The 27,057-nt window shown below is 42.1% G+C and overlaps 4 protein-coding genes across 5 annotated transcripts in view; 1 reads left to right on the top strand and 3 right to left on the bottom strand.

Moving 5' to 3' along the window:
- Window positions 1-2,094, bottom strand: part of zzef1 (zinc finger, ZZ-type with EF hand domain 1) — a 29,981-nt gene extending 27,887 nt beyond the window's left edge. Inside the window, exons 1-4 of the mRNA XM_047330559.1 lie at window positions 1,540-2,094; window positions 672-816; window positions 349-543; window positions 58-241 (exon numbers count right to left, since the gene is read on the bottom strand). Coding sequence (XP_047186515.1) covers window positions 58-241; window positions 349-543; window positions 672-816; window positions 1,540-1,953 — 938 coding nt within the window. The 5' untranslated portion in view covers window positions 1,954-2,094. The remainder of the gene's footprint in view (window positions 1-57; window positions 242-348; window positions 544-671; window positions 817-1,539) is intronic.
- A 46-nt stretch (window positions 2,095-2,140) lies between these two features.
- LOC118301593 (neuferricin) lies at window positions 2,141-4,194 on the top strand. Its single transcript, XM_035627219.2, has 4 exons — window positions 2,141-2,525; window positions 2,795-2,935; window positions 3,588-3,774; window positions 3,904-4,194. Exons 1-4 carry the CDS (start codon window positions 2,264-2,266, stop codon window positions 4,076-4,078), a joined length of 765 nt encoding a protein of 254 aa, XP_035483112.2. The 5' UTR covers window positions 2,141-2,263; the 3' UTR covers window positions 4,079-4,194.
- Window positions 4,195-4,198: 4 nt separating this feature from the next.
- On the bottom strand, window positions 4,199-18,670 carry ankfy1 (ankyrin repeat and FYVE domain containing 1). 2 transcript variants are annotated; one of them, XM_035627218.2, is made up of 25 exons: window positions 18,587-18,670; window positions 16,474-16,681; window positions 16,073-16,191; window positions 15,489-15,624; window positions 15,239-15,362; window positions 14,391-14,540; window positions 14,082-14,247; window positions 13,640-13,844; window positions 13,475-13,543; window positions 12,596-12,798; window positions 12,393-12,490; window positions 10,739-10,940; window positions 10,497-10,595; window positions 10,248-10,401; window positions 9,631-9,799; window positions 9,111-9,229; window positions 8,706-8,862; window positions 8,038-8,238; window positions 7,739-7,915; window positions 7,488-7,635; window positions 6,795-6,885; window positions 6,450-6,574; window positions 6,196-6,342; window positions 5,982-6,072; window positions 4,199-5,869 (listed from the first exon to the last, which is right to left on the bottom strand). In XM_035627218.2, the coding sequence occupies exons 1-25, from the start codon at window positions 18,594-18,596 to the stop codon at window positions 5,737-5,739; spliced, it is 3,501 nt and encodes a 1,166-aa protein (XP_035483111.1). In that variant the 5' UTR covers window positions 18,597-18,670; the 3' UTR covers window positions 4,199-5,736. The 2 variants fall into 2 exon arrangements, with proteins under 2 accessions (XP_035483111.1, XP_035483110.1); XM_035627217.2 differs by lacking the exon at window positions 18,587-18,670 and adding an exon at window positions 17,983-18,101.
- A 1,356-nt stretch (window positions 18,671-20,026) lies between these two features.
- Window positions 20,027-26,565, bottom strand: ube2g1a (ubiquitin-conjugating enzyme E2G 1a (UBC7 homolog, yeast)). Its single transcript, XM_035627220.2, has 6 exons — window positions 26,340-26,565; window positions 24,589-24,691; window positions 24,354-24,451; window positions 23,182-23,360; window positions 22,443-22,562; window positions 20,027-21,293 (listed from the first exon to the last, which is right to left on the bottom strand). The coding sequence occupies exons 1-5, from the start codon at window positions 26,383-26,385 to the stop codon at window positions 22,476-22,478; spliced, it is 513 nt and encodes a 170-aa protein (XP_035483113.1). The 5' UTR covers window positions 26,386-26,565; the 3' UTR covers window positions 20,027-21,293; window positions 22,443-22,475.
- Window positions 26,566-27,057: the final 492 nt, after the last annotated feature.

Genomic DNA, 27,057 nt, shown 5'->3' with positions numbered 1-27,057 from the left:
TAAACCTCCATAGATCAAGGATCAAGCATGTGTGAAAATACTTGAGTCACACATTACCTAATCCAGTGTGAGCGTGCACTGCCGTCTGACTGCCAGAAAGATGCAGTCTCTCCATTTGTCATCTTGTAGATTTCAGAAACATTGGATGAAGCTTCTATTGTGCTGTAGCACTGTGTGACCACCTTGACTTTGTCAACCTCTGGATCACGGTCCAGCTCGGCTCTGTACTGGATATCTAAATCTGAAAGAAACAAATACAGATTAAGACAGCGGTGTCAAAGTTGTGCAGAGAAGTGAGACAGCTGCATTTGCCAGCCATTCTGATTCATGCCCATCTCTGGGGTTCACCTTTCTCCTTCTGCAAGAAGAATTCCAAGAAGTCCTGGACCACACTGGACCTCATGGTGCAAATACTGTTGTAGCCCTCTAAGACGGGGAAAGGGATGGCACTGCTGGGAATACGATTCCTGTGTAAAAACTTAAGGATCTTAGAGGCGTGTGCCCCTAGCCGGTCTTTGGTCTTGGAGAATATGTCAACAAAACCTGTGGAATCAAGACAAGAATGGAGGAGATGTTGCGTTTCCATGGTTAACTCCTCTGCCTTCTGGTGACCCATCCAAATCAAGGTGTGCCTCGTTCACGCTGGTAAAAAAAAAAATCATATCTCATACCTGGGGTTAGGGAGCACGCCTGTAGCTGTCTTATCACATGACTCAGCTCTCCCTGTAGATTAGCTCCATTGGAGTTCTTCAGAGCAATCAGCATGCACTCTACGTCCACCACCCCATCCCCCTCTGCATCGAACTGTCCAAAAGCCTGAGACGGGGACAAAGACAGTACAGACTGAGACACTATCTATCTATCTATATATCTATCTATCTATATATATATATATATGTGCATATATATATATATATATATATATATATATATATATATATATATATATATATATGTGCTGACATAGTCACTTGCATTCCTTCACACCATCGGAAACTCCTATAGGGATGTGACTCTTACACTAATGGGCCCACAAATGGTATCCGTCATTCATGGATTCACACGCACAATATGCTCTATACCTCTATTGCTTATTATTAAATCATATACGTTTACACCTGTTTTAAAAGAGTCCCCTTTGGACATGTACACCAGAATGCTACACCAATGCTGTACAGCACAGCAATGGCATTCCATGTACACCCACACCAAGCCAGCGGCAGACCAAAGTCGTTAACCCGTTCACGTGCGACCTGTGTCAGCCAACGCACAACAAAAGCAGCGTGTTGTGTCCGTAGAGGCCGAGGCTGAACCGCCTGGGACAATACGGAGGCGACACGATGACAGCTCCCTTCTGCCGGTTTCATTGCACACCCGTGAGATTACAGGAGAGATTACAGCACGGATCACGTCTGCCCCTCTCGTGACCGCACTAGGCAATCAAGTTTACTGATCGGCCACCATGAACAGGCAGGGCGAACCTCCCGTATCTACTTGAAATCACCACATTTCACAAGGCGCGCGAGGGGCAACGCTCACCTCTTCGCATTCATCTCTCGGGGCGTCGCGGCTCTCCAACATCTCGCAGAATTGCTCCACATTGACGGACTCCTCTCCCCGGTTCAACCGGTCCTCCAGCCACCGCACCAGCACACCCTCATTGCCGGCCAGCACGGACTCCTGAATGGCGACCCCCGAGTCGCTGATACGGGCCGCCGCCTCCCTCAGTTTCACTTGCTCCAGGAGCACCTCGGGGCTCGGCGGTCCACCGGTGGGCACGGGCGGGTTGCTCGGCCCCCTTCCGCTCCTGCCGGAACCGGAGCCTCCGCCGCCTCCAACGGCGCCGCCAGTGGCCGCAGAGGCCGGACTGTCTTCCGCGAAGCCGGGGCTCTCCGTTTCTACGTCTTCCTCGTCGCCGCTGCCTGCGCCGCAGCCGCTCTCCGCGTTCCCCATGATAGTGTTACCGACCTAGGGCGGCCCCGAAGATCCCCGCGGCCCGCTGGGCGTCGGTTTTGAGACAGTTGCGCCGGTCGGACCTCTCCAACATTAACCTACAGCGAGGACTCTGCCGCTCACTACTACCGCATTGACGTGCTGTACGTCAGCCTGCCAGCGACGTCCCTTGCGTGATCAGTCTGCGCACGCGCGCTGCGTTCCCGTTCCCGGAAGTGCTTGCGGAAGTTGCGGCGGCGTCCCTCGCCCGCTTTTCAATTTAAAGGATGCGGAACCATGCATTTGGACGCAATACCACCGACAGGCGCGGATGAACAGCATGTTAAGTTATGTTCTGGCGCTTTTAGCGGCGTCGCTGGCTGTGTTGGTCGTTCCCCGCTACTGGTCCGTTACATTCGGGAATGAATCAACGCAGGGGGCCCCCGTGCGGCTCCTGAGCAGCCGTGAATTATCACTGTACGACGGGGAGGATGGCAGCAGGGGCCTCTACCTGGCCCTGATGGGACAGGTGTTTGATGTACACAAGGGCCACAGGCATTATGGACCAGGTGGAGCCTATCACTTCATGGCAGGTGATTCCCCGCTTCTCCTGTCCATATTTTGTTAGCTCTCAGTATTAAACCGCAAATATTAATTTAATCCTTATAATAAAAATGTCAATATACATATTGCAATACTTGATTGAAGGTCATATATACAGTAATGTATATTACCCAAACCCTACAACAAACCTAAAATAGGACCATGAATTCCACTCCAATAAGAGCAGCAATAATGCATTGGTGTCCATTATAATGTACTGTACTATACTATACCAGTGTGTGTGTGTGTGTCTTTTCAGGCAAAGATGCCTCGCTGGCCTTCGTCACTGGAGACTTCACAGAAAGGGGCCAGACAGATGATGTGTCCAGTCTCTCTGCCCTGCAGGTGGTGGCCCTGTACGACTGGCTGGCCTTCTATCAGAGGGACTACCAGGCTGTGGGTATGTGGCGTTTGTTTGTCTGCCAGTCCTTTTAATTAGAATTTTTGGGGAGGCACCTACCTTTAGTGCAAAAAAACCCCCCACAAGAATTGCTTATAAAAAGACTTCTATTTGGGCTCTCACAGTTCACATCAGTAACTCATGGTTCCCTACTCATTCCCTATGTTCTGCATCTGAGTTGGTAGTCTTACATCACTAACCCCCACTAATTAAAATTAGGTCTATTTCAGTTTCGATTTACAGTTTGCCAGAGATGACAAATGTCCGTCCTATATCTGTAAAAACACAATCAAAAATATTAACATGTTAGTTTGCATGAAATATAAAATATTGGAAACAAGCATCAATATATATTAATATAAGTGACAACATTTTAATTTTGGGTTTGTGTCCATGGTCCAACAACCTTTTGAGATTTTCAAAGATTGATGGTTATGTATTTTTCCTCTGCTCTGTGATCTTTAACATGCACGTTTTGTCTTTTAAATTGGAACCTGAAAAGCTTGAAATTTGTGAAGCTATACAGCCTGTGCAGTATTGCGTCATTCATTGATGGGGAATGTTTAAAAAAAATAACTGGAAGAAATCAATGGAAGAAAAAAAAAACATATTCCAAAGAAAAAGCAAACCCTCTCTTTATTTTGAATTTCAGGTTTGGTGATAGGCCGGTTCTATGGCGAGACTGGACAGCCAACGGAGGCCTTGCTGCAGGTAGAAGCATCCCTAGTGGAAGGCCAGCGAATCAAGGCCCAGTCTGAGGCTGAGAAGGTACGCTTCCCAGCCTGCAATTCAGAGTGGAGCTCTGCCAGGGGAGGAAGAGTCTGGTGCTCCACCAAGAGGTATGGAATAGTTCTGGACTCAGCCTTCATGCACATTGTAATGTTAGGATGTACTGCATACCTGCAATAGAGCAACTCTAGCATGCATTACTGGTATCCATCGGGACTGGTTTGCTTTTTCCTCTTCAGTGGTGGAGTGATGAGAGACTGGACGGGTGTCCCGCGGAAGCTCTTTTCTCCAGGATCCACTGGTGTTCGTTGTGTCTGTGTGGAAGACCCATCTGCAGCAGAGGAAGACCCCAACCTGCAGAAGTACGAAGGCTGCCCTCCACACGCAGACTCATGTTCTGTTGCAGAGTTTTAGTCTCAGAGCCCGCCCAGAAAATGGACCCATTCATGGCCTGCTAATTAGCAGCACACAACTCAGATACATATAAAGGACTTTTTCAAGGAAAGCACATAATAAAGAGTTGGAGTCAATGCATTTGTTTTTTGATGACCTTTATGTAAAGTTGTCCTCCCTTTCTCTTAAAGGATACACCAGGAAGAGACAGGCTAGATATCTGAGCATACAGATACAATACAATGTGCATAAAAGATTAAACAATGTGCATAAAAGATTAACAGAGGCAAGATTTAGGTTTGTCACAATGACAAGCACAAACTGCAATTAAGTACAAAACAGTTGTAGTGGTCAAAAATATCACACATTTATCTGTACAATTTAACAATACTTAGAGGCCCTACTGCCCCGCCACCACGCTACGCCACATTCTCCCCCGTTGATCGGAAAAGAAACGTCATGTGATGTTGATAAAGTGCACCCGTTAGGCTTAGAAATCAAGACGCGTTAAATGTAATGGGTCAAGACGACAACTTGACTCGAGGCAACATCGTGGGGACTATGATCGCAACTTCCTACGACGACCTCCCGGCAGGTCAAAAATGGAATGTAATATTTGGTGACTGATTTTCAGATACGATTTGGATGATGACCATGACAAGTGAAGACTACAAATTAACTGACGTGCACAGACATAATGGGCATTTGTTTACTGATGAGGCAGGTTGTTGGGAGAATTTAGTTTTCATGATAAAATGATGCCTACACATGACACTCTTATTTACCAATCACTGAGAAAAACAACACCATTCATGAAGAATTTCCTCTTTCCCATTTGAGCCATCTGTCACATCTAATGGTAAATGTGGTGTATGATGTCAACGTCATAATTCTGAAAGTAATTACATAGATTAGATCTCATTTGGAAATGATGCTCATTTAAAAAAAAGAATTCAGGTGTTTTCCTTTGAAATCTTCCTTGCCTGTCCCACTTCATCCGGTCAATACCAGATTGGGGTGGCTGAAGAGTAAATAATAGAAAAGATTGAAGAGAACATGGCAATAGTTCAATTCTTGCAGATCTAGATCTAGTGATCTAGTGGCATTTTATATTTTCACTCTTCCTGGGTGACAGCAGCCACGGCTCTTACATGAAGGTAAATATTAAATTTGTAGCAGTAAACTTCTGTCTTTGGGCTGGTCACACGGCACAGGGAGGCTGAAGGTGAAATACCCCAACAGCGGAGAACCCCCTGCAGAAGTGATTTGATCATCTGTTTATGATTGAATTAAATTGTACAGCAATTACCTGCTCATAATAATAAGAGCTCATTACAGTACATACATACATTATTTAGCTTGGGGAAATTGATTAGAAAATTCAGTCCAGCCATCACCAAGCTGGAGGAGCTGCTGTTATCATCTTAAGATACTTTGATCAAAACAGAAACAAAAATACAATGTTTCACTTTCTATATGAAACGTCCCTCTAGAACATTAATAGTTTTTCATAGACTGGAACAGTATAAAGGCTATAGTCCATGTCCGATGAAGTCCGGGAATCTCTTGTTAGTCTGTCCTGCTACTGACGTCCCTTCTCCTGGTGTGCCTGAATATCTGTGCCGTGTTGGGCCTGACATGGCCAGTGTCAGAGAATGGAGGATATCCAGGCCAGAGCATTACGATACCCCACCAAGAGTCAGTACATCGAAGCAGATATCACACACCCTCACTGGCTTGTTCAGGTCGAACTTGATGATGGGAATCTCCTTTATAGAGCACTTGTGACACAACAGGCGACCACAGTGGCGGCTGGAGTTAACGTTCAAGAAAGAGACGCAGGATTAGTCATACAGTTTGACACATGAGTAAAGTTAATAACACATTATTTATTGTGCACAAAATAAATAATAATGGTACTAACCAGTGATGTTTCCTTGTTGTAACACCAAACTTGGCAATACATTCATAGCAGTTGGACCCATCACACCAAGGGGGCTCTTTGGAAAGCATATCTAAACAAATGGGGGGAACAAATATTAGCATAGTTATCACAATTGGGATCAAACACACTCACTCAGAGCATATCACATAATGTGTGGTGAATCTCTGTAAAAAAAATTTTTTTAAAAACCTACCTAGAAGGCGGAAGAGCAACTGTTTGGTTGCAACTTGGTAGTTGAAAATGTTGATGCCCTGATTGTTATTGATGCCCAGGCGAGCGCCAGCCCTCACAATGGCACGGCACAGATTTGCATTTCCTTTCATGTAGGCCAGGAGCAGAACTGCATGAGGATATGGCACATGAGTCATTTATGACAGGTGTAATAATGGTAGTTTTTTTCAATGAGTATACCAATAACAACAGAAATAATTTAACATGCTACAGTACCTGTGTTCCCTTCATTATCTGGTTTGTCCAAAGGGTATTCAGGCATACACTCCAGAAACAACTCAAAAATGGCAGCAGCGTTCTCTTTCCCATAATGGCCTAGTACATGCATTGGTGACTGACCCCTATGGTGACATAAGATAAAAAGGAGATGCATAAATTGACACTATAATCCACAGTTTTTATTGCAGGATGTTTAAAAAGCTTCCTCTGTCTTAACTATTTTGCCTTTTTCTGTTCCATTTTCGGCCATTTATCTTGTTACAATGTTACCGCTTCCATGGGCTTTTTTTCCCTGAAAGGTATCGTTAATGTTTTATTAACTTGATCATAAGGAAAGTGCACCTGAGATTAAAGGCCTCCGCATCAACATTGGACTCTGTGAGAAGATTTCTGACATTATTAAGGCGACCTTGCATCACAGCCAGATGCAGAGCTGGAAAGAGGAGAAAGAAAAGAGAAAATCACCAACTGAAATTCTTTATCAATGTCGACAAACAAGTCGAAACTTACACCACATACATCTGGTTGTAAAAACAATGATGTGAAAGAGATCATTTTAGTGTAATAACACACAAATCTATACTGCTGAAATACAACATTAACTGGCCATTATGCAAATCAGTGACACGGATACAAACACAATGTTACTACAGGTCCTAGTTGAATCCCTACACCAAAAAGTGAGTGAAAGGTGGTCAAATACTTGAGGTTTGTATTCACATGATCACTGATGTAAGTTTTCCCAACATAAAGAGGAATTGTTCTTCAAAATACTTTCACTGAGCCTGTAGAATTTGTTGTATACTATAGGTATGGTAGTGGATTAGATCATTAGAGTCTGCGCTGTTTATCTGGCAAAACTAAAGATTTTTTAAATAATTATTGATTAACGATTGATGAGACTAAACCGTTGTGTCTTAGTAACAACCAAGGTGAATGAGGGACTGGCCTCTTGAGTTGATTGGTAATCTGATTATCTATATTGGAAAGATCACAAAGATATTTAAAGAGAAGATGGATAAAATCAAAAAGTACCATTATTTCCATTCTCATCCTCAGCAGCAAAGTCGACTCCGTTCTCCAGCATCACGGAACAAATAGTGGCCAGGTCCTGTTGGGCAGCCAAATGTAGCGCTGTCTGCCTGTGTTTTGTCAGCTCGTTTACTTTGGCTCCAGCAAGCAGCTAGAGGAAAAATAAATAAAAACAGTATCACCTACACAACTCTTTCTTTTTAAAACTTGCATTGGCATGAATAGTAAATGCAGAGGAGCAACAAAACTCTTACCAGGTTGCGGACAATGATCTCAGATCCAGCCTGGACGGCCAGGTGGAGAGGGGTGAGTTTGGCTGCATCCTGAACCCTGGAGTTGACATTAGCTTGGACACTGATGAGGAACAGGACGCTTTCAATATCGGAATTTTGCACAGCCACGTGCAAAAAGTTGCGCCCTTTGTTGTCCACCTGGACGGAAAACAAAAGTTGGAGGTCAACAGAGATTACTACTCTTACTGTACATAATTTTCATTGGTACAACATTAATCCTGAAGATTGCGGCTAACTGTTTGCATTTGTGTCTCAGCTACCTGTTCCGCAGCACCCGGCTCCCTCTTGAGGATCGCCTCTGCCGCCTTATTGTTCTTGTGCGTCATGGCGCAGGCGAAGGGGGTCATTCCCTGCCGGTCGCGAATGTTAAGCCGAATGTCGGGATGGGAAATGAGGAGCTGTATGATGACGTTGTGCTGGCTGCTGATTGCGGCATGGATGGGAGCTCTGCCCTCTGCATCCTGACAAATTGACAGGATAAAACAGTGAGGAAGAGAGCATGTTTACAACTCGTATAGTCATCTTTCATTTCAGGAAAAACTATCAATTTGTAAAATTCTGAGCCAATATCAATGTTGTTGTTGTTTTATACCTGCCTTTGTACCAGTGGGTATTTGTAACAAAAAAATCATACCAATTAAATTCAATATTCAAATCATACAAATTATAAAACAACCTTTAATATAACCAGAAAAGGATTAGAATTATTATTTTATCATTAAATAAATAATAAGATTTAACACTGTTTATAGCAACAGTGAAGACACAAAAGCTGGTTTGTCTCAGACAGCAGTTTAGTTTGCCTCATGTTAAGATCTGGGGCAAATTTAGATAAAGATAAAGATATAGATATAGATATATATATAGATATAGATATAATTTTAGCTTCTTCACAAATGACCAGCACGCTGTGGTAAGTAGGACTGACCTGTGTATTAACATTAGCTCCAAACTCTAGAAGGCACTGCACCACCTCCTCCAATCCCCAACTGCTTGCCAGGTGGAGGGGAGTTTGTCCATCACGGGCTTCTTCGTCTCCTTCCCCATTGGAGCCCGGCCGCCTGGGGCTGTTCACGTCACACCCACTAAAGACACAGAACACAGAGAGTGAATGAAGACATCTAGATCCGTCGATCTTAATACATGAACCTTAAACACTGACAGGTTTCTAGTTTGAGTGTGATTATACTCAAATTTGTGCCATCATTTTGATTCACAAACTTTGTTAAAATCTTATGATTTGCCCATATCCAAATGATTCACAGTCAAATATGTGCATCCAAGGGTAAGGAATAAGTTTCCCAAAACCTAATGTTAAGGATAAGTGGCAGACCTGCGGATGAGGAAGCAAGCAGTGACCTCATTATTCTCATCAACAGCTCTGTGCAGGAGGGTCTGCTGGCAGCCGGAGGGCCCTGTGCTCCAACATGTTGCATCACAGCCGTGGCGGACCTAAGTGGAGGAAACAGGAGACAAAACAGTCAAAATTCAAGAAAATAAAAGTGTTTACGGTGCAAAAAAGGCTTCAGTCCAGATTAAGTGGTATGAGGTGTGAACACAGGTCTTAATTGTTTTGTGCAGCTCTTTGGCTTCACATGAGTGATTTATAGAGATTCAGTTTTTTTTCTCTATTTGCAAACAATCTACATTTATATTCTAGTATTGGACTGACATGAATTATAATGTTTTACTTAATTAAACTGTTTTATTAAAATATAATTTATAGCTTTCCCAGAGGCATCATCTCATTAAGATTTCATTTAATCTTGAATAAAGTTTTGGAAACAACTGTAAATGAGGAACTTAAAGTTTCCTATCATTTCTAAGATGATGGTGTGATGATTTTGCCTCACCAGAGTGGATGCGATATCTTCCAGGCCATTCTTGAGAGCCAGCCACAGTGGAGGGTCCCCTTTGTCGTCCACCACAGACATATCGGCTCCTCTTGTGCAAATGGCATCTACCACCAGTGGCAGCTGGTTACTAATAGCCAACTGAAGTGCCGTTTGTCCCTCTTGGGTCCTGGATGGGGAAAAAAATGTTGAAAATTTTTTTGGAAAATGGAAAATGCTCAGTTGAAAGTTCTTAACTGGCAGATTACTTAAATGAGGCCTGATTAATGTGTCTCTGATAAAAGGTAGAATGAAGGGGTCACATAATTTTAAAGAAGCATTTTCCCCCCCTGTATTTTGGGTCCAATCAAAAGTTTGTGATATATTACTCCTGCACTTTACTTTTAAAGTGTTACTGAATCTGGTCAGGGAAACCCTGTTGGGGCTAAATGCACTGACCATAAACAGCAATGACCCGAGTTGGGGTCATTCACAATTATCCCCCCCTTAATTTCCTGTCATCTATCTACTGTCTGCAGACTAATGGAGGTATTAAATGCTAAAAAAAACACAAAAAAAAACACCATAACCCATAACTGCACAGATGCTGTATTTCAGCAGCATAACACAGGCATTACCTAACATTGATGTCTGCCTGGTGTTCTAGAAGGAAGAGGGCACTCTTGCTGTCCTGTCTTTGGATGGCCATATGGAGCAGGGTTTGTCCATTGGACATAGTGTCATTGATAGAAGCCCCTGAGCCCAGCAGCTGAGCTGCGATGGTGTGCATACCTGACAGGGCCAGATTATACAGGTTAGACCTCATACATGAAATTGCTCATGCAGAATCTGAACTGAATTTCTAGGTGCGGTGCCGTGTACAGTACCTGTCCAGAGGGCCAAGCCCAGCACAGTCTGGTCCACGGAGTCTTTGAGACTGAAGTCTGGAATGATCTGGAAGTTGTTGGTGGCATGAAGTGCGTTGGCTGCAATAGATACAATAAATCAAGGATGAATTAATTGGAACCGTTTTGGCACGACTGAGTATATTGGTGTTCATGTGCAGGGAAGTATAGCAGACATTGCTTAATACACCTGCCAGTTTTACAGCTTAGATACAAGCGCTGACCTTTCTGCTCAAGGATGACAGAGACCACATCTGGGTGGTTGTGAGCAATGGCCATGTGGAGGGGCGTCTGCATAGCCACGCCATTGGTGTCGTCAGGCAGGGCCTTTTGGGTCTGCAGGTTGGGGTTGGCCCCCTGCTGGAGCAGCTCTGCCGTCAGGCTCGCCAGGCCACAGCGACATGCTGTGTGAAGTGGGCTCTCACCCTGAGGATAGGTCAAGTTATATTTTTAATGCCTTCAAGTTTGAATTTCCTGATTCATGTTACTGATGCAATGGTGTCACTCATGAAGCATTAAATGAACAAAGACGTAGTTATCCAAAGGCATTGAATCAGGAGCAACGAGACATGGTTGTTTCATCGCTCAGTTCTAACTAAGTTGTGGTAAAGCCCAGGGGTCTCATTTATAAAATTGTGCGCAGGATCCTTACTAAAAGTGTACGTGCACCCAAAAGTCAAAAATGCTGTACGGCAAAGAATATTCAGACTTATAAAACCATTCGTACGCACATCTGTGCGCAATTCTCCCTTTTTAAAATCACAGATCACCTACAAATGTGCGTACGTGAAACAGCATCAAATGCCGCCCCGTACTCACCCATTTTAACCATAAACAGTCAATGCAAATCCCCTCATGAATGCTGATCTGTATATTAATGAGCCTGGCATCCAATCGTTCTTTCGTTTCGACAGGTGAGAAAACGAAAACAAAAAAAACGTCACTTCTGACGACACGCCTGTAGGGAGATGGATGCCCGGAAAACAGCGTTATTTAGTGCCACAGCAGCGGGATCACTAACAAGTAAGTTAGTGCCGATCTTATGCTAGATCTTTCTACTCCTTCACCAACATGTATTTAATTTGTGTTGCTTGAGAATTTGACGACGTTTGACTTTGATGAGCTCAATTATTTTAAATGTGCGAATATAGAGGTAACATTCATTCAAGGTGGAGGCAAAGAGGAACGTGTCTGCACCGCCAGAGAGCTGTTGGCTCCAGAATGTGCGTACGCCATACGCATGGGTCAGAGCTTACTTACCGTGCGCACATTCTCCCGTCAAGTTTGTTTTTTATAGATCACAACCTTTGCGTGGGAAGTGGCGTATGCACGTTTCCAGCCCCGTTTTGTGCGTACGCCACATTTATAAATGAGACCCAGGATATTTAACCTCTGTGGGGTGGGGTCAACGCTTATAAGTTTTTAACAACCTTTAAGCAAACACTTGTTTAACATTTGTATAAATATGTACATCTGTGCCTTCAAAAGGAGTGTCCCTTGTCCTTAGGATGTAGGGTTAGGGTTAGACACCTTATTCTGACCTTTTAAAAGTAAAGGTCAGGATTATAATCTCTTGAGGACCTACTACATTGACGTATGAAAATATAAACAAGCCATTCTGATCTGGGGAAAGCCTGGAATAAAAAGAAAATATCTTGATCGAGTCAATTTATAGCTGTGTAACAGTTATTTTTAATGATAGTTCTATGTTAGCCAAAATTTCAAATTTTGCCCTCTCTTTTGCTTATTCCCAGGTTAAAAAAAATAGACATTTTAATTGAAGATGTGTCTTTTGTAATACGAGAAAGGGAAGGGCCAAAGGTAATAGCCTGACACAGAAAATAAAAAACAAATATTTGTATGTACACATGTACGCACCAATTTGTTGACATTGTTGACCTTTGCTCCATGAGTAGCTAGGAAAAGAGCAGCTGCCTCATTGCCTGCCTGAGCTGCTCTCTGCATGAGGCAGTTTCCTACAGAGGGTTGAATGAAGAGAGACGAGAAGGAAAATGTTTTAAAAGAAATGAGCACCATTACATTACGAGAAATGTTATTGTAGTGGAGTTATTAAAAAGCACCTGTGGCAGTGTCGAGTGCATCAGGGTTGCTTCCTCTCTGGATAAGCTGTGCTGCAAAGCTATTCTCGTCAAATGAGGTGCCATTTACTACCGGTGCATCGTCTTCAAACGGATTTACTGACGGGTCTGAAGACAAGGTGATATACTGCAGGGCCAGCCACAGAGCTGTGCTGCCCTCATGGTCCTTGAGTTCGAGGTCAAGCCTAACAAGATGGATAGATTACATCAGGGTTCACGCAGGGTTATGTTTGGAGGTAAATGATGACATGATATGTACTAGGGAGGCACCGAAATGAAAATTGTCGGCCGAAGCCAAAACCAAACAAAATGAAACACTGCGCCTGAAATAGCCTTGATGTGCATTTTACTATTTGGTCTTGATTTTCAAGGGAAAAAATCAATTACAAAAGTACAATTCAAAATATTTGTATCACACTTTTTTTACATTCCAACAGACATTATGCTAGCAAAGCACAATATAACTTAAAATAAATGAATTAGAAAAAATAAATTTGATCGCGTCATTACAAATATGATTTGCTAAGAATTATTTGGTCTGCTTTTTTTCCGCTATTTTCGGCCGAACAATTTCGGTGACCAAAACATTCGGTGCATCCCTAATATGTACGTTTATATGAGAAAGTGTGAAATCGAAAAATACTAAATTCACTAGCTGTGGTGTATACGGACGTGCTTTAAAAAAATGACAGCCCATGAGAGTCGGTTACATTTGTTGTATACTCTTAGCATGGCATGAGAAGAAGGCATTAATTACCCATTTGAATCTATAAGCATTTGAATCCTCGTGGTGTTAAAATGAACATCAAGCATGTCAGAAACAAAACCACTAATTCCACATGGAGACACAATGTAACTCACTGTTTGCACTGTAGCAGCTGGCTGAACACTGGCTCGTTCCCGGATGCCACGGCTTCATGCAACGGAGTTCTAAAAGCAACAAAAGAAAAAAAAAACTGAAGCACTGTGATACTCTGCAAGGCCTCCTCTTGCATTCCATTGAAACTCATGAGCCCTATGACATACCTGCCCTTGCTGTTCTGCATGTTGGGGTTGGCTCCTGTCTTGAGCAGAGCCTCTGCAATCCGTGCCATGCCACTCATCACTTCCTCAGAGTGTTTCTTGGGGTTGAAAGAACAGACCAGGTGAAGTGGGGTTTCCACGGCCCCCACTGTGGCTGCATTCACCTGAGCCGAGTGGCGAATCAGGAAGATGGAGGCAAATTCATCACCTGTAAAGACAGGAAGAAAGACAGTCGGTCATAAAGGAAGGAATTCTGCTTTCATGTTTTAATTCTACTGTTCACACATCAGCAGCAAAGGCTGTGCAGCCTTGACATGGGTAGAGTGAATCTTCAAAGAAATTGTTCATTGAATGATTTGATCAAGTGGGTATCTCGCAAGGTAAAATTTAAAATTAACACCATGACAGGAGAAAACGGTGTTACGTTAAAATAATGACTTCACACCTCTTTGGATGGCCTTATGCAGGAGGCTCCAGCCACTTTGGTCCACCATATCAACATCGGCTTTGTTGTTAACCAGAGTGGTGGCGATACTTTCCAATTTACGAGAGAGTGCCAGGTCTAATGCCAGGTCGCCGTTGTTGTCTAATTCATTCAGTTTGCCAGGTAGCTGAAAACAAGAGATAACAACATCAAAAACAAAACCTGTTCATAGCATAAGGAGTTATATTTATTTACCCTGCTGGTTACACCTGCTGCAAAAAAAAAGAAAATGATTGAGCGGGTGATGAAGGATATCTGTGGAGCACTGACCTGCGAGTCCATCTCGATGAGGTAGAGAAAGACCACGTCTTCACGCTCAACTTTGATGGCTTTGTGGAGGGGATACTCTGTTTTAGATTTGATCATCTTGTACAGAAGCTGGGCACTCATGGTGCTGAAATCTTCTTTTCTTAGATCATCCTGATAAATGACAGACAATGAAACACAAAGCAAATGTCAAGTAAAAGAATTGGCCGGAGGTGGAAAACATCAACGGAAAGTGTCACCCACTCTCTTCAGACAGAAACCTCAAAATAATGTTTGAAGACTGTTAAAGGGGCAGTACGCGATTTTGGAGAAAGCTTGTTTCTCTCTTTGTTGTTATTGGGATTTTACAGCTGTGAGCAGGCCCCGGACCCGCGACCTTGGGTATGGGAGTCTGACGCATTAACCACTAGGCCAGAGTTGCAGCAACACCCACTAACACGTATCTTAACGTGTCGACGACTGATGTTAACAAACTGCACTCGCATTGTTGTGTGGTGCTGTCCGCACTAAAACCCAGATTTTTTTTCAGCGCACACACAGAAGCGACAGCTAACGGATGGTGAAGAAATATTCACTCATATTTACAAAATGTGTATTGCTTTAGATTTGCTTACTGCCCCTTAAAGTCCCAGAATTCCTTGGCTTCTTTAATAAAATGAAGAGCTAATAAAACATGATGCCCCAGGGCTGTTGACAACCATAAGATGGGCAGATGATCATATAATACAGCTATCCAACTAAATATGGTTTTGTAATGAATCGCTGACCGTTCCATTCGTTCATTCATTTAAAGCGCATATGGAAACACACAGTTGCCCAGACAGCCACGTAAAATGACTGAAGGTACTCACCCAGTGGCTGGCTATGATCTCCCCACAGTAGTTCATCAGGGTGGTGGCATTAAGTTCCTCAGCTGTCTGGTAGAAGCGAATGCAGTTTCTGACATTCACCGAGGACATCACGCCTTTTTCACACCTGTCCCGGTGGAAAAACGGATGCATTTCAAGCCATTGAGACGCTTTTATTGCTCTATAAACTGTTCTGCCACTTAGAGCAAAGGAAGTGAAGCCTGCAAAGATGAAAATGTGTACTTGTGCTGACCTCTCTCGGAGCAGCTGAAGCTGAAAGCGGTTGGCCAGCTTCATCAGGTCAATAAGGAAGGCATCCTCCTCACTGAGTTCCAACTCATCGGTGTATGCCCAGCGCAACATCGCCATGGCAACCTCCGGCTTGCAATCTGGGATTGAATGATGTAATAAAGTCAGACATTTACAGTGATCAGTGAAAACATAATTCTGACTAATAATTCACTCTCTGCAAATACTGGAAATTTTGACACACTGAAATATAACATTAATTCATTACTTCATTTTAAAACACTGGGATGAATGTCCTAACAAAGAAAAAAAAGTTTTGATAACATTTCTCACTGTCATTATTAAAGGAATTCAAACCTCATTGATATGTTTACTGGAAAATCAACAAGAAGGCCAAAACGTACAGTGTCCAATGCTGGACTTTGACACAGCAGCAGAATCTACTCCAAAATAAATATATTTTTTCATCATTTATTAAGTCCTGCATGTTGACCGAATGAAGGATGAGGAAACAATGAGTGGAACAATGATTTTCCTTCTAATTCAAGATACTCCTTTAACACGGTGGTGTCTACGAGGATTTCTCACCTGTTAGGTCCAGTTCGGAGGTGGAGGCCAGGTTGGCCAGACTCCAGACATCACCGCGAGCGGCCAACACAAACTTATGGGCACTGAGCTTCTGCCCTGCAATTTTCACTATCAGATCACTGCAAAAACCAACACATTGCATCTCTGAGAAACCCAGCTATCGCAAATATGCCAGGTCATCAATAACGCTGAAGGTAACCAAAGATTGAGCAATATATTTAACTGTCAATATGTTGCCTAGAGCACTCGACGGGCTTTCATGATGTTATGTGACTGCAACAATGTAACAGCATAGTGCGGGTGGTATTACACAAGACATAAGAAAGAAAGACACAATTAAACAGCATTAGCAAAAGGCTCGATTTATAAAACTCCCACTCCATCCCTGGCATGAACCTCACCTGTACTGTTCCTGCTGATAAAGGTCAGCCACGATGTCCAGCAGACGGCTAATGAAGGTCTCTGCAGCTGCAGGGCTGGAGGAGCCCTGGGCAGGGGCCTGAGCAGCAAGCACCGCACAGCGCCTCTCCGTGTCCGCCAGCTTCTGCTGCATCTTCACATACTCCTGCCGGAGCAGGGCCAGATGCTTCTGCAGCTTGGCCACCTCCTCTGCCCCACATCAATGTAAAGCATACGGGCGGAGGACAAGGGGTTAAAAAAAAACAAACATAGGTTAGAAAGATATATTTTTGAAAACACAGGTCAGAAGAACTATATTCTGTGAAGAATTTTTCCCAATAAACTAAAGGGGAGGGTCCAAAGTACATCCACTAGATAGTATTTGGGATTGATCGCACACCCTTTGTTTTCCTTGTTTTTACAAAAGCAAAACTGCAGATTAAAGATTACTTTTATGGCAGTGATGCTGTGTGCACCCACAGTACTTAGGGGTTTTAGAAATGCGTCTTTGATGATACATTATTTATTTTCAAAACACTGGCTAATTTCTTCTCAACAACTTTCCCATGTGACCGGAGTTGCGCAGAAAGCGCAGATTTTCAGCAGCCTCTGTGCAAGAACCACATTTATGAATCTGAAAACCTGTGTATGGTTAATCTCAAAAAGAGAAGTTTTGTGTAGACAAATCGCTCCCCGTTCCTCAAACTGGAATACGATTTCCACAGACCTTACAACGCTGATTCATGTCTCAGCCAAGAGTTTAACTGAGGCCCATTTCCTTCCTTTCCACCAGTAAAGTTTTAGTGAAGAAAGAATGCTGAGGCTGCACTTTACTTTGTCCTCCCTCGTAAACTGTTACTGCCACAGCTACTGGTCATGAGGAACAGAAAAGGAGTGTTTCTAAAAAACACCCGATCAGCTCAACGCAGGAAGGGTGGAATGCTGGGGCAGCAGCTTAGGACCAACCGACCATGTTTTGTTTTTTTAAATGATTTAAAAGTCCACCTTTGTTTTGCAGCATTAACAGGAATCACTGACGCATCCTCAAAATTTTAAACTTTGTCTCAAGCTTCGGAAAATGAGTCCAAGAGACAAACCCCTCCACATTTAAGAACAATGAAACAGCTCCACTAAAACTGCAGGACTTGTGAACGTGACCCAGTCTCGTCCAGAATCTGTCATGACATTGTGGCTGCAATTCTTTGCAAACGCCAAACACGGAGTGAAAACACAACAGAACACTGGAGTTGTCTTTTTAATATGATTTAAGTGAAGGCTCAGACAATCACGTAACATGCCCACATAGATGGGCTCTCTGCCCCAAGGAAATGGAGGAGTTACACACACACACACACACTCACAATAACACCACAGGTTGGAGAGAGTGTGTGTGTGTGTGTGTGTGTGTGTGTGTGTGTGTGTGTGTGTGGATCCAAGTTTGGTAAGTAGATGTCCTTAAGGAGGAACACACCCTTATGTCATGGCCCTAATATAGGCGGTGCAGATGGTACCTGACAGGAAGCGACAGCTACTGTAGCACCTTCCCTGTCCCGTAAATCCTGTAGTGCCACATCCACCTCCCTCCAACAGCACTGACATATAGATATAGACGTATGGATACCGTTTGACGTCTCCCGTCCATGGACCACACAGTGTTGACTGAAACGAAACTACAGCTGCAGGCGGTCTGACGGCGTCCCTGTCGTCGGCCTTCAGCTAGACACTAATACCGAGACTATCTATCTGAGAATCCGAAGTTCACATGAAAGGTTTTCCTTTCTCGCGAAGCAACCCGACCATGGTCCTAAAACATCAAGCCCCCCCCCCCCCCCCCGCAGTCCAGCCCACCCCACAGCATCTCTCGCCCGGTTCGGCTAACTCTAGAATTCAGCTAGCAAGCACCAACGGCGGCTAACGGCGGTCGTGTGACAGGGAGGCGCGTCGCAGCGCTTCGCGTGTTCGCGCCCCCACACACACACAGACAGACAGTGCACGGTTCGTTGAATCGGCGAGACACTAGTTGATCCGGTCCAGCAGTTCCACGGGCACACGAGTATGAAAAGGGAGGGTACCAAACGGTGAGGGGGCAAGAAGAAGAAACAATCAATCTCATACCTTCCGCCATGTTGCTCAGCGTTAGCTCCGCGGACTCTCTCTCTCTATCGCGATATGACGGCGAGGCGGAGTGTAGGCGACGGTGCTGCGTTCGCAGACACGTCAGTAGGACAGTTTATCACAAGACTGCATCCTGACGCCGCCGGAATCCTTACATCGAATCGACCATATGCTTTTATACACGTCATATACACCAGTCTGTTCGTGTCGTTTGATAGTTTCCTATGTGCGAGAGTGATTTGTGCTAACTTGCGGGGTTGTTCTTTGCCACCTACAAAAACATAGATTTTGTGGCAACTCACGGGCTCATATGATTTCACTTATACAATTAAATGGAGGGTTCGTCAAAGTACAATCAGGCCAATAAGTCTGCGGTATGTGTTGTACTCAGAGATTTGCGGGCTGTACTGTACAAACCAGGGTCGAAACAGACAGAGCTGTAAAACCTTGTGTTGCGTTCGGGTGCTCCTGGTGAACTCCCAACTCGGAGGTGACAAGTCGTCCCCAGACAGTTTGATCGTACTTATGTGCCAGCCAGGCATATTCATACAGCAAGAAGGGCTCCTCAGAAATCAAAGGCCTATATGAATTCAGCTCAAGTCCCCAAATCCATAATGCAACAATAGCCATAAATGCAAAGACTGACACCTTTATGACAACGGGCTCATCTTACTTACCTCCTGTTGAGATGTCCCGGCCTATGCAGGAATTCATTTAAAAATTGCTGCTGCACTATAATCATGGGTCGTTCTGATGGGGCCACTTGCACATGACTATTGCCTGAAATTTGATCAAACAGTGGGAGTACTCTAGGTTAGAGATTAGATTATTTTTCTCACCTTACATCATCTTCACTTGAAAAGAGGAAATGTGTCTCCAAAGTGATCTCAAGATACTGTGTCAAAATGATGACTCTTCTTTGTCGTGATCAGACAGTTCTGCTTAACCATGCAAATATCACTTTGCTATGATCTCATTTGGGGGCACTATGTTATTCACTTAATAGTGAATAAAAACAAACAAACAGGAAAAGCACATTCAAGCAGTCAGTTTGGGTGACATTGAACATCTTAAATCTCTCGAGGTAGACGGACACGCTTGTAAAGAGGTAAGACTCAAAAAGGGAATCAGTATTATTTTGTTAAGTGGCTTTTCATCAGCAATACTCTCTAACCCAAAGGGGAGTTAAAATATGTTGATGACTCAATTTTACCAAAGATGATAGAAAGCTACATATTCTTGGCACAACCCTGATGATTTTGCAAATATATCCAACATATATAATTTCACAACTTATCTTACTGAGGAAACTGATGGGATATTGATGAAATATTGTCAAACCTGTCTAAATATCTTCAATATTTAAAGTATTTTTTTTTTAAAATACAATTATGTAATTCATGTTGTATCCAAAACACATGAATTAAATACACAAGTAAATATTGAAAAAAAACATAATATTTTAGAAGAACTCACTACAGGTAACAGGTTTCATAACATGAAAAATATACATCAGTATTTTGTCTTTGTACATTAGGCAAAACCGCAATAGTTCAGTGAGCAGAATGATCATGAGACTGTGGGTGAGCGTGACGAAACAAATGGGCACACGTACTTTACACACAAACACTCAAACATAATCCCGGAAACATTCTGCAGAAAACAAACCAACATAAAAGAAAGATACAGCATGCATAACAGCTCCTAACAAGGACAATACAGACAAATAAGAGTGAGGCTGCTAAAATAACAGAATATTGGAGAAGAGGGTCTCAAATTGTATCAGGACATGAAAAATTAACATGTGTACACTTAATAATAGGATAATTATTGCTACACCAAATTGTTACCAAGTATTTAATGATACAGACTCCCTGTAAACTGACAATTGATTAAATTCATACCTAGGTGGTATACAATTTCTCAATCTTTTTTCTGAACCTTATAAACACTTGTTCATTGCAGGGTGAAGTGGCCAAGCATTTTATTAGGAGGCACTTTTGAAAAAAGATGAACAAAAACTAGCATGCACATAAAGGTATGTAAGGTAAGGGTTATGTTGCCTTTCTTGAGTCAATGGAGCAGGATGGTAAGACTTTCAACAGATGAAGAAAAATTAAATCATTATGGTACGTTGTCGAGTTCTGAGAGTGTTTAAAGAACCCATGAGAACAGCTTTGTATTCTAACATGGAAGAACCCTTTATCGGTCACATCATTCATGTCTCACTTGAATCAGCCGAGTTCTACATAGGTGACATTCCCCCAACATGATAACAATTCTCTGTGTAAGACATCCAGATAAAACAATGTGAAGAGAAAACTAATGCATGCTGGAGTTGAGAGAGGGAGAGAGGACAAAAATAAATCTATCGGAATCAGCGCTAGCCATTTGGTCTAAGTGTCTTCATGGATGGAACGGGAGCTTATATATTATCCGGTTAAGTCTGTGCTATATACATGTCTTTACAATATCTTCCTGAATGTTGGAGCAGTTCATAGACTTGAAAAATGTTTTATCATCTTCTGGGTTTGTTTGTTTTTTTGGGTTGGCACTTGCTGGGCGCTTTTCTTGCAGCCTTGGTAGTCACTGTTACGTTCTACTGTAACCTACAGTAGCCAGTCGGATCCTGTCAAAATAAAGGAGGACAAGCCTGGCGGGTGGAAGAGTGCAGGAAACAGTGCCATGTTGATTTTCAATTGTAGACCTGTGGGAAAGCACACAACAAATGAGACCAATAACACAAATCATAATGTTACAGGCAAAAATAATGAAAAAAAGAAGGGCTGCAGCATTTTACAGACTTGATGTGTAAAATCAGTATTATTTATATTTATATATCAATAGTTATTGATACTTTGAAAGTAATCAGTCTGTCACGTGAGATGTCTACCTTATTCTTTCATCTGAGTGGCCGGGTAAAATGTAACAATATTCATTTGCTATGCCCCATCAAGTAAATGCCACCAAACTGAAACAATTTGACAAAAACCAGACCACATTCACGTAAAATAAATCTGAAACAACTAAGATTGGTAAGTTATACAGAAGCAGTGGTGTTAAAATGGATCACCATTTCCTCAACAGCTACAGAAAAATCTATAACGGGTGAACCCAATAATAGCAACACCTGTCTCCCCTTTACAACAGTGAAGCCGATAATGTGAAAACTCTAAAACCAATTCAGAGAACCCATTGATTACTGGCTGAGTTACTGGCACATAACAAAGAAGCATGGCACGTGGAGAAAATTGAAAAGTTGCAGATATGTCAAAGAACAATCCAGTCAGAGCACAGGATACAAAATTATATACAGCACTCATCACAACACACCCTGAGAACTACAGATTTACATCAAGTCAGATATTGCCAACTATTTACTGTTTCGATATGTGTCGGAGTGCCTTAAGCCTGTATTATCTGGAATCAACTGGTTGCAAAAATAGGTCAGTTTTTATAGAAGTCTATGATTCATAACTTCAGCAAACATTTTCCTGAAGAGATTAGGTTCTCAATCCCTAGTTTCAAGTCCACTCCGATACAGCGTGATGTTCATTTTTTAAAATTATGGTCTATTCACAGTAAAATAGATAATGTAGCAAAGTATACGTTCCAGCGTGATTGACAGCTGGTCTGTCCAATCGGTGCATGGCTGGTTAGGGTAGGTTAACCTTAACCCAGCAATTTAATTTAACAGCACAACAAACTAACCATGAAGTATGGAACAATTTTAACAAAAGAAAAAACTTTAGAAACTCAATAAAGGAGGAACCTAGTTCACATTTGAACTCCGATACATTTTTGAAACATACGTAAGGTTTTAAAAGGGTTAAAGTTGAGAATACTTCATACTTGCCCTGAAAACGTGAAGCTAGATCCTTGCTAAATATCACTCAAATGCAGTCTCTTGGCTTTTTCGTACACAGCGGGCAACTTTCCTTTTAAATGCACCGTGTCTGTCCTCCCTCCACTCTTTCTGCAGAGAAGACAAAAAGAAAGACAATTCAAAAGTGTAATATCTTGCATCCTTTTTTTTAAATGTCATCTTTAAATATGAGGGTGGCTGGGGCTCAGGAGGTAGAGAGGTCATCCACAAGCATTGGTGGTTAGATCCCCACTTCCTTGGGACCCTAAATTGCCTCTGACTGCTATTCTGGCAGTGTATGAACATGACAGAAACAGGTAAATGAAAGCGTGTGGGAATGGGTGAATGTGATTTGCACTGTAAAATCGCTTAGAGTGGTCGATAAGACTAGAAAAGCGCTATATAAATGCATTCCATATACCATATGTTATGATTGAGACATTCAGCTATTATTTATTGCTTTATGTATACAAAATTCTGATATGTGTAATCATAATTGTAGTAGTAGTACATAAATTATTTACTTTAAATTATATACTTTTATCATGAACCAACTATTTAAAAAATATTTTAATTAATTAATTATAAAAATAAACCAGAAGATTTTGCAGGAATCCTATAGGAAAATTTAAAAAATAGTTGGTGTGAGTTGAGCAGCGCATTCATTTTAACTCGAATACAATTTCTAAAAACTTCAACAACGTCTTTTTTTTTTTAACAAGCAACTTACTGCAGCATCCACGTTTGCTGGTGAGTCACCGTTTGGGTCTGCCAGCATAGAGATAACACTAATCATAATGGTTTCCACTGTGTGGATAGGCAGCCAGCGCTCCTCTGGTTTCTCGTAGCCATACTTGTCCTCCCCAGGCTCGTGCAAAATAGAAATACATACATCTCCATTCTTATCAACTGAAAAAAAAGAAAACATGTATATATAATAAGATTTGTGAAGCAGAAAATGTAACTGCTTTTCCTGTGGTATAAAGGTCACTAATGATTTCTTTTAATGCTCATTTAAATATGATATTTAACCCATCAGCTACCAAACTCATTAATAATGCTGATTGTAGACAGTGAACAATATCTGCATCCACTCTGAGTAAATATTTTACAGGGGCACATTTGATTGTAGTGACAGACTTGAGGCTACAGTGTGTGAGTCGATCTGTAGTCTATTTCATCCCATTTCTTCTTTGCAAAGCTACTTAAATTCTATTAAACAGTGTGGGGATTTTTTTCCCCCCGCACCCTACCAAAAACAGTGCACTTAATTCATGTCTGGATTTCGACTTGCTCCAGGACTTTCACATGTTACTACTAGTTTTAAAGAAAACAGTGTACCAATATGACACATATTCCACTCATTCTATTTTAAATTACAAATTAATTCTATATTGGCTGAAAAAAACACTGACAGGGTGCACTGCTGTCATAGCAGCGTTCCTACTACATTATAAAATAATAAAAAATGGTAAACATGCAATTGAATGTTTAACATATGAATTTTAACATATTTACATGTAACAAGGAATGTTGACGAAAAATAGAATTTATATCCAACATTAAGCTACTCAATTTTCTCCAAAGTGACAATGGTGTATTTCATTTTTTTTTATATACATCAAATGCATTTCTCAGTTAAAAGAAACGAAATCCTTATCTGATCTAATCTGTTATAACTGAAGTTGACACTGACTGACCTGCTGACCTTACGGTGGCGATGATTACGACCTAATGCCATGAAAGTTTATGGAATGAACCCTAAAAATGAAATCATGAATTGCATAGAAATATTCCTTGGTATTAACACACACAACAACCCGTAAAAATCCACTTTCTCAAACAGCCCTTACTAGGAAACAACGGTAAATCTCACTGACAGTGTTGCAATCGTGAACCTACCATTAGGGTGCCAAATATCTGTGATAAATTTCATTTTAGGTGGCCTGAGAGGGTAATCTTTGGGAAATGTCAGATGAGCTTTAAACACACCACCTTCACTGTGAAGAGAAAAGATCAAGGGAAAAATTAATATAATCGTAAGTTTGAAAACATCCTTCACATTAGAGGTAATAAGAGGACAACAAACATCATGGAAGATGTCTCCAACAATATTCTACACACAATGATTACTTACTACAGTGTATCTGGAGGACCAATGATAAGGACTTCCCATCTGTAGAGATCATTATCCTCAATCAGGCCTGCAGAGAATCCCTCCACTGGGTTTTTGTTCAGCTCTAGATATAAAAATAAATGGATAAGAAAATCAAATTGCCAATATGTCATATCAAAGTGCGTACAATATGCTAAGCAGCATATCCCTGAAAACACACCACACTAATAGTTCATTCAGGATAACATACTCAAATACCTTTTCGAATTATATAAGCGGTGTTTGAATACTGATTCAAACCAGATATCGGGAAATCTTTTGAGTGAGCAATTTGTGGCTGACATGATAATTTCATATTTGCTATGCAACAATATCCAGGTGACCCCTAAGTTTAGAGCTGCAACAGTTAATCGAATAATAGATTAGCAATTGACTACTGCTATCTACGCAAATGTAGATAGCATGCACATATCGACGCTGAAAAGTCTTGCAAGATATGGAGGCAACACTCCAAAAGTTCCGCAACAATTTATGCGGCCATAAAACATTTATCACTTTACTGAAAATTCATATTTTATAGTTTGTCTATTGGCCTGTCGAAGCAGAGGTACAGCATGTGCTCTCCGACTGCTTTCAAGATAAGAATTATTTTCAGTTAAGTTAGCACACTAACTAGTAATCTGCCTTTCTGCAGATTAATTTGCAGCCATCTTTCAAAATAGATGCCTCTGAATTTCAAATTTAAATGATCAGTTATGCCTTCCATGCCATAGGTAAAGACAGTGGGTATCAATGGAACTAATCTAAATCAGTTCCATAAAGTGTTTGTGTAGAACAAAGGACGTAATTATGAATTAAATAATTGCTAATTTAATTTTCAACAACCTCTACATGCCCAAGCATGTACGAGAAGGCAACAGTTGAAAATTTCTGGCATTATGTTTGCTATCTCGTTTCAATCAAATCCAACACTGAACATGTTTAAATCCAGAAGAATCATCCATCACCATGGGGACAAGAACATGAAAACTACACGGAGCACATTGGGTTTGTGACAGTTTTGCAAAATGCAGTTAACAATCGTCACAAAGCCTGAAATGACACATTGCTGCTACAAAACACCAAAACCATATACGATCTTCGACTCAGCTGCCTTTTGTTACTCTGCTAACATTAGAGGAGCTCAATTTAATTTCGCAGCTGACTCTGCTCAAATAGACAACGGAGGTAATAGGAGATTAACTTTGGCTTGGTGTTACCTTGGCGTGCTGCAGCTAACGACAGTGACAGCAGCTGACGTTAGCCCCCAGACGGAGCTGGCTGTACGTGTGAACAATTCAACGCGGTTAGCAGAGGAGACTTGGTCTACTTGTGAAATGTCCACTGGGTTGAGGCAGTAAACGGCATCTGTCATAGTGTCGAATGCACTTCAGTAAACACCGTGTACGATGAATGCACAATCGTCCCTTGTTAAGTGGGTTCAATGTAAACACGTCGCGGCTAACAGCTTTTAGCTAACACGACGCCGCTGGAGAGTCGTTGTGACGGACAACTGAGATCAGTAGGCGAAGTCGAGACACTGGTGCGAGTGAGTCGGTCTCCCGAGGCACCGAGGAACGCGTCCGTCGACACCCAGCGGCCCGATCCCCGCGCGCTTGAATTGCCAAGGCACCTGGAAGCCTGCGCCGCCGTTCGAATCACAGCTAACGCCAGGGTTCGTCGTTAGCTCGACCGCACAGCACCAGCCTCGGCTAGCACCGAGGTTCGATTACCTGCAAGCTGTCTCCTGAGTAACAACGCCGACTGGGGTTCTGTCATACTTTGGCTGATGTAATGCAGCGATGTTCAATGGCAACACTCCGAGGTCAAGGCGTTGAGTTAACGTCCACTGAACTGTTCTCCGTCTCCTCTATTTCCCGTTTAACATTCTCGTCATTCTTCTTCTTCTCCGTCGCCTTCTCCTGCTAACTGCTAACGGCTGTTGTTTTCTTCTTCTTCTTTCAGCGTTTGCAGCAGCGGGCACCCTCGTTGATGCAGCACTGCCATCCCCTGGATAAACCTTATACTGCAGCATTCTCCTGATTTATTGCCACAATCACGTTACCAAATTAGAGTATTACTATTTCAATATTCTTTATTTGAATATTATTATAATATATTATTTTTTATAGATTTTCAGAAAGGGCTTGTCTCCTCCAGCACCGTATGTGTCCATAAGGATTAAATTCACACGTCATGTAGACACATTGGAGAGCATTATGCACCTTCCTCCTCTTGTGTGTTTTTGTCCTCACACAAGTTGTGTTTTTTGACGTGAACAAGTCGTGCATGGTTGTGTCAACCATCATCTCCAGTTTTATCTCTTGCAGCATACAAATGTTTCTGAAAAGCTTTGTATAACTGTGTGTCAGCCATCAGCTCATATCAGTCATTGGACTTGCGTCTTTGCAAAGTTGAAGCGAAGTTTGAGATATGATTTTCTGATTTACA

This window comes from Scophthalmus maximus, chromosome 2 (genome assembly GCF_022379125.1).
Source record: "Scophthalmus maximus strain ysfricsl-2021 chromosome 2, ASM2237912v1, whole genome shotgun sequence".
Taxonomy (NCBI): Eukaryota; Metazoa; Chordata; class Actinopteri; order Pleuronectiformes; family Scophthalmidae; genus Scophthalmus; species Scophthalmus maximus.
Note: the sequence above shows the minus strand (reverse complement) of the source record. Positions and strands in the feature narration are given on the sequence as shown.